This window comes from Prunus persica, chromosome G6 (genome assembly GCF_000346465.2).
Source record: "Prunus persica cultivar Lovell chromosome G6, Prunus_persica_NCBIv2, whole genome shotgun sequence".
Classification (NCBI taxonomy): domain Eukaryota; kingdom Viridiplantae; phylum Streptophyta; class Magnoliopsida; order Rosales; family Rosaceae; genus Prunus; species Prunus persica.
Window position 1 is genome coordinate 29,017,536 of NC_034014.1, and position 7,062 is coordinate 29,024,597.

The 7,062-nt window shown below is 37.0% G+C and overlaps 1 protein-coding gene across 2 annotated transcripts; it reads right to left on the minus strand.

Moving 5' to 3' along the window:
* LOC18774393 (bifunctional 3-dehydroquinate dehydratase/shikimate dehydrogenase, chloroplastic) lies at positions 747 to 5,263 on the minus strand. 2 transcript variants are annotated; one of them, XM_020567017.1, is made up of 11 exons: positions 4,983 to 5,073; positions 4,388 to 4,620; positions 3,886 to 3,991; positions 3,397 to 3,615; positions 2,774 to 3,120; positions 2,490 to 2,553; positions 2,224 to 2,332; positions 1,964 to 2,107; positions 1,516 to 1,664; positions 1,189 to 1,351; positions 747 to 1,063 (listed from the first exon to the last, which is right to left on the minus strand). In XM_020567017.1, the coding sequence occupies exons 1-11, from the start codon at positions 4,983 to 4,985 to the stop codon at positions 1,020 to 1,022; spliced, it is 1,581 nt and encodes a 526-aa protein (XP_020422606.1). In that variant the 5' UTR covers positions 4,986 to 5,073; the 3' UTR covers positions 747 to 1,019. The 2 variants fall into 2 exon arrangements, with proteins under 2 accessions (XP_020422606.1, XP_020422605.1); XM_020567016.1 differs by lacking the exon at positions 4,983 to 5,073 and adding an exon at positions 5,117 to 5,263 and having other exon boundaries at positions 767 to 1,063.

A 7,062-nucleotide genomic window follows, 5' to 3' on the forward strand; every position in this document is an offset into this window, starting at 1 on the left:
TTCAACATCATCACATTAATGTGACAATTTATTCTATAGGGCTAGAGAATTTGCCTTTTATAACAGTTGTACATTTCTTTGTGTTTACAATACTCATCACGAGTTAATCATGTGATAAGAATTATATACACTTGGGATGAGTAAGTTTATCCCGTAAGGCATATATCATCATATCTATGCTCAATGTCATGGGAGGTCCCTTACACAAACGGTAGGCTAATAAGTTGACTTGTGTGTTTTCGTTACTCGCGTCTTTCCAAAGCAAAACCATCCCATCTATTATTTTCCGGCGGCTTTTCTTTGTTCCCTTTAGCACTCACTTGGCCACAGAGAGAGAGAGAAATGAGCAAATTATACAACTTAGAGACCCTTGCTTGCATGCCTCTGCTCTGCTGTAAACAACCCTTCAACAACACTTTATTCGTGATGACGCCATTTCCGTTTAACACATCACAGACAGACAGCCACCTCCACCTGCAGCTGACACCACAGCGTGCTCCGGAACTACTGAAAAAGGAGAACACGGAAGAAGAAAAGCAGAACAAGGTTTGACAAACGATCTTGAGGCCAATACGGGAATTGTGTAAAATATCAAGGGTAGTTTTGTCTGTTTAAGATTTATTTGTGCTCCAAACTTCAAAGATGCGTTTAAAACTTTGCGCCAAAAACAAACCTGGGTTGAACCAAAACGACACCGTGTTTCTTCCTCATAACAATGAAGAATGAACTGGTAAAAAGATTGAATCTTGAGAATTATACAAGTGGATTAGATTACAAGTGAATGAACTTGTAAGGTTGGTTCAGATTCCATTTTCCAAATCCCAAGCAATATTACATGCAAAAATCCTTTCATGATTCTGTCGACAGGCTAATATTTACGGCTTAGAGTAAATTCGAAAATTTTCGAAATTCATGTTCACATAATAATTCCATATGGGATGAAATGGAAATTTATTGGTACAAAAACATAAGTGGATAGCTACTTGCACAAAAACATGAGATTTGAGACAAGTTTCTGCTTATGTATTTCTTGCCAACACATCCCTGATCAGTTGCTTTGGTGCTGCATTGGGGAACAAGGAAGGAGAAGAAAATGATAAGATAATGGTTGAAAGTGTGGTTTAAAATAGAAAACGATTTTACAGAGAAAATTACTAGAATTGTTAAAATCTTTCGTATCGAACTTACCAGGTACACCGGAAAAACTTTCAATCTGTACAAATGCTTGATTGAGGAGCATTTCTGTCCCAGAGACCACAGCTGCTCCAGACTCTTGTGCTTCTTGCAAGAGTCTTGTCCACTTAGGTGTATAAATGGCATCAAACACCAAAGAGTAGTGCTTCAAAGCTTTCTGTCACAAGAAAGAAGGAAAGATATACCTATTGAATTATGATATAATCCTAATCATGACAGAAGGAAATACAACACTAATTAATTGGAATGTATGGATAAAAGTTGCAGGAAAACATAATATTTTTATCAAATTGACGACTTCACGCGTAACGGGAGGCAAACCTTGGATATGGGTGTTTGATCAGTTCTTGGTTTCATTCCAACAGATGTGGTATTTGCAAGAACCATCCCATCCTCTGGATGGAAATTTTCCAATTCAGCAAGGGTAATAGCTTCTCCTCCAACTTTATTTGCAAGTGCCTTGGCTTTGTCTAGCAGTCAGAAGAAACAATGGATTTAAATACAACGATAGTTACTCTCAATTTCATCAAACCAATAGTTACTTTCCATTTCATTAAACAGAAAGCTTTCTTTTCACATTCTTAGTTCCTTCTCATTAGTTAACCTTATAACATGTTCTAAATTTTATCATTCTTTTAAGTTATAAGAATGTGAAATGAAACATTTCCTTTCTTTTCTATTTCCCAGCATTATAAGCTTGTAATTTAATGAGGATTAAGAGCAAGAAACTTGGCTGTCAGAGTAAAAACACACGGCTAAAGATTCTCACCATATGTGCGATTGGCAACTACAACTCTTGCTCCCTTTTCTTTTCCACCATATGCAAGTGCTTTTCCAGCACCACCAGCTCCCATCACCACGAATAACTTACCGGCTAACAGGGAACCAGATGTATTACTTGAACCATTTAATGCTGCAAGAAAATTATAGTGGTTATTCAACCTACCAAAATAGCTTGGCCCATGAATAATTTTTTTTTTTTAAAGGTTAGTCCATGAATATTGAATAACATTTAAAATGCAAAGAAACCTTGAAGTCCTTCCTCAATTGCGGCAATTGCTCCAAGATAGTCCACATTATAGCCTATTAATTTTCCATCGGTTGGTCTCCTGATCATGCAATTAACTGCTCCTATTTCCTGCAAAACATATTTTGATTGAAAAATTATTTTTAAAAGCTTTAACAGTTAGATGGCTCAATGATCTTCCTAGAGAAATTGATGTCAAACTATTTATAGGTGACTGGATGGGCTGCAACCATAATATGTCAGATAAGATATGAAAGAAAGGATGTACCTTGGCCTTTGGATCGATTTCATCACAGCATTTTAATCCAGACTCCTTGTGAGGAATTGTGAAACTGTGTTTCATATAAAGAAAAAGTTATCCCCATTTTCAAAACAACACATCTTAATTCTACATCCAAAGCCGCTGAGATTAAAAAAGAAAAAACAAAGAACTCTTGAAGAGACCAAAAATTTGACAGTCCCTGTCCAGAACACAAATTTTGGCAGTAGACCTAATATATATTGAAAACTACATGTTATGCTGAAGCTGAAGCTTCTGATATCACATTTTACCTGTATCCAACAAAATCCGGGGAGTTATAGGTGTCGATAAAGTTTGCAACGCTATCAACCAACAGAGGCAAATAAATTCCATTGAAATTAATAGATTTGAATGCTGCATTGTAAAGATGAGGGCTTTTGCTGTGACCAATAGGATTTCCTATCACACCATGTACTTTGGTATCCAGCCCTATAAGTCTGAAATTGTACAAGTCCAACAGATCTTTTACAGTAGGCTGGCCAGGAGCTGATACTACTCCAGCCTCTATTGTACCAAATGTGAGAAATGCACCATATTTTGCACTAAGTACGCGTGAGATCAAACCCTTCTCGCCCATAACAAGCCCTATCATTGGGACCTGCAGATTCAGTTGAAATGCCATTCACACACCGTAGAAGATGACAGATTACCAGATAAAGTCAGAAGACATTTTATTTCACAATTTTGAGTTTCCTCAAAGAAAAAGTTAAAACTGCAGGTTCAGCAAATTAATTTTATTTTGTTCTCAGGTTCAGCACAGATGCAAAATATATCAATACTTTAAATGTTACATTAATAACGTGGGAAAAATTTATTCTTAAAAATGAAAGAATCCTTAATTGCAAAAACCAGAGCAATGAATTGAGTCACGTACTTGAGAATGCACTAGTACTTGAAATACACGTGCAGAGTCGGTGATGTCTAAGGCAGTTGTTGCAATCTTCACTATGTCAGCTCCAGTAGCTTGTATCCTTGCAACAAGATCACCAATTTCCTCGGTGGATGGAGTCTTCTGATAGTTGTGTGAAGAAACAATGATTTTGACCTTTTCTGGCTTCTCCCCTTGAATGGAATTGTAGAATTCATGGGCTACCTTCAAGAGAAAACAGTTGAAAGTCTCAGTGACTAGAATAACAGTTCCCAACTTGAGTTCTGATTGACTAATTGCAAAAGAAAAAAAAAACGATCTTTTATTCTTTTATGTCTGTCTCTGCTTTAAGCTATTAAGTTTGTTGGTTATATATCACTAAAGGTTGCATATATCCATGTTGTAGACAGTACGACTGAAGAAAAAAAAGGTAAAAACTTTCAACAGTAGGTAACTAAACAACTGGGGAATTCCAAAGAGACATGATATTCCTACCTGCAGTTCAACATCAATATAATCTGCTCCCAATTCCATGGCTAGATGCAGTGCATCTTGTCGCTTGTTGTCATCACCTTTATATTGACCACCTTCCCATGCTGGCCTATAAGGTAAATGATGCATAAGAAATATTGATGGACTGCACTTAATAGAGACATTTCAATGCAAAAAATAGGAAAAACATCAACAAGTCCAATACATGATGTTTGCATGCTTTGAAGGAGATAAATGGAAATCTAAGTGGGAGTAGCAATTGAAGATCTGGACAGCCGAAACAACATAAACAAACCAATCAAACTACTCGTATCGCTTAATCTAGTGCGATTTCTCAGCAACTAGAAGAGCACAACTTGAGACTCAGCAGACATTATTCGATCCCCAAGTCATAAAACGCATGCATTTGTAGTCAAATTCTTATACTCTGGAATTTTGACTAGCTTTATATCTTGTGAAAAGATTTCATTAACTAAAGTGATAAAACAATGGGTTCAACAATTACCTGTAAGTGAAAAGAGTTGGCAAAGGAGAATGTTTAATCAATATTTCAAGATCTTGTCTTGGACTGAAGTTCTTCAAGAAGTCCAACCGAATTTCAACGAGGTCAGCACCAACTTCCCTTGCCTTCCCCATTTGGACCAGCATCTGATCAACTGATTCCGCCATTACTGGCGCACAGATGAGTGTTGAATTTCTTCGAGTTCCATTCGTAGTATGAAGATCCGAAACAGCCAACTAAAAGTTCACCCAATGAAATAAAGAAATATGAGCATACAGTTTACAGCAGGAAGCTATTCAACTAAGTTTGAACAACTATTGAGTAAGAAAAAAAAACAGAGAACTTATCACTCTGATTTTGTAAATCATGCAAAGGAAAATAGAATGAAGCTCAAACACCTAACATATTCTATTTCTTCCCCTGAGATTCCTTAGAAAACTAGAAACAAAATACGTCAAGCTTTGAAAAAATACGAGGCAAAAATAAAATCTTTCTGGTTCAAAGGGAAAGCAAAGAAAACAATGAAAAAACAGAGAAGCTTATTTCTTTCTTTCCCACCATTTTCTTAGTAGCCAAACAAAAGGGTCAGTTTCTTTACCATTTTAGGTCAGAAAAAACTAAGATTGCTATAACAATTCTCACTGCCCTCAAACCCCAGATTCTCAGAAACTGAAACGAAAACAGAGTAAACGGAGAAAACAGAAAACTTGAATGCAGAAAATGAAGCTTTACCGGTCCGCTAAGGAGAGTCATTGTGCGTCAATTGCTTGAGGTTTGAGCTTCAAAGATGGCGATTAATGTCAGCAAAGTCAAGTGATTTTGATGCGTGCGAACGAGAGAGAGCGAGAGACTGCGGTTGGGGTTGGTGGGTGGAGGTTAGGTGCGCGGATATATGTAGGACAGGAGAAGCTGTAATTTTCTTATAGGTTAATTATAGTTTAGTAGCATGAGTTACACTTTAAGATATATGTTAGTCTCAATTTTCATTATCACATATATTTGTTTTTTTTAATTTTTGACAACGTGGTTCTGCATTAATTTGTGACAATGTAATTTTCTTATGGGAATAAAATATTTATAAAAAAAACAATTTTAAAATTTTTAAAAAATAAGACACACTCTCTCTCTCTCCCCCCTCTGCACTCTCCCTCTTCCCCACCGATTTCTTCTTCCCCCATTCCCATGCCCACCACCCGCAAGCTATAACCCCCAAATCCATCCCACAGCCACACTCCACCCCAGCCCCCACGAACCCAGCACCCCCCACCCTCCACCCCAGCCTACAATTACAGAAAAAGAGAAGAAAAAAAAAAAAATCATCCCATCTCTGTCTCTGTCTGTCTCTCTCAATTCTCTTGAAAGTTCATTAGTGAGAAGTTACAAACGGAGTTTCAATCGGTTCGCTGCCAAGCTCACTGACCAGGAAAGAGAAAAACTTGCAAGTAATGCCTCCATGATACTCTTTCTTTCTTTCATTAAAAAGGTTAAAAATATATCATGTATGTAGATTGTGCATTGCAGACATGAAGGAAGTGGTCTCTGTCTTTCCAAGCAGAACATATCAACTCCAGACAACAAGATCTTGGGACTTTATGTGTTCCATGAGAAAAGCAATCAAACTGCCACTGTTGGGATGATTTCTTTTCTTTTCTTTTTCTGTAATTGCAGGTTGGGGTGGAGGGTGGCTGTGGGATGGGTTTGGGGTTGTAGCTTGCGGGTGGTGGGCATGGGGAATTGGGGAAGAAAAAATCGGTGGGGAAGAGGGAGAGCGCAGAGCGCAGAGGGGAAAGAGAGAGTTTCATTCATAAAAATTTTAAAAATTGTTTTCTTATTTTTTTACAAATAATTTATTCATATAATGTTGGACCCGTAGTATCAAGTAGACAATTAATGTAGAGATATGACAAAACCCTAATAACGGCATTACATTGTCATAAATTTAAAAGATTGGAGTATGTGATTATAAAAATTAAGAAAATAGAAACTAATATGTCTGAATTGTGTAACCACAAAGTACTAAATTATAATTAACCCTTCCTTATATTGTTTCAAACCTTTCATCTCTATTTTTTTTGTCTCTGGATGGTAAAAAAGAAAGGGTCTTTGGATATCAGAAAGGAGGAGGAGCTCATAAGCTTCAAAACCCACGAAGTTTACCACTTTGCAATTTGAATGCACCAACTTTTTACTTAAACCAACTAACTTTTGAACTTTGCTCTTCGGCAAAGACAAAGCAGCCGCAGAGGAAGGTGGGTGAAGCAAAAGAGCCGTCACATGAGCAACGGCGTCTCTTTCTGTTTCTGTAGGTGACATTTGGAGTAGGTTTCACCAAATTGCCTTTTCTTTGGCCCCATATTAGTAGCACCAATGTTTTGTCCTTTCCCAAGTGCAAGTAATATAAGATTTGGTGTGACTGCTCAATTATATTTTCCAATTTTTTATTGTCGTTATCTATATATACTACGAATCTGATAATGTTTCATGCATATGTTTATTTGCGGTCCCCAATCTTACATGTATTTGATGAGAGTCCATAGTTTTTTAGTTGGACCACGTGGGATTATCGATCTTTTGGATGGCAAGTAAATACACGTCTCTCTTCTGAAAAGACAAAGTTAGGTTTGGATGGTGTTGATTTGAAACCTAAGTACAACTTTTTGCTTTGCTTTGATACGAGA

What these genes read in the sequence shown, in the direction of transcription:
- LOC18774393 (XM_020567016.1), bottom strand. Translation starts at nt 5,137, where the DNA reads ATGACTCTCCTTAGCGGACCG. An exon ending in CCAACTCTTTTCACTTACAG is followed by an intron (nt 3,992 to 4,387) that starts GTAATTGTTGAA and finishes TTTACCTTATAG; the next exon opens with GCCAGCATGGGAAGGTGGTC. An exon ending in ATCAAACACCCATATCCAAG is followed by an intron (nt 1,352 to 1,515) that starts GTTTGCCTCCCG and finishes TTCTTGTGACAG; the next exon opens with AAAGCTTTGAAGCACTACTC.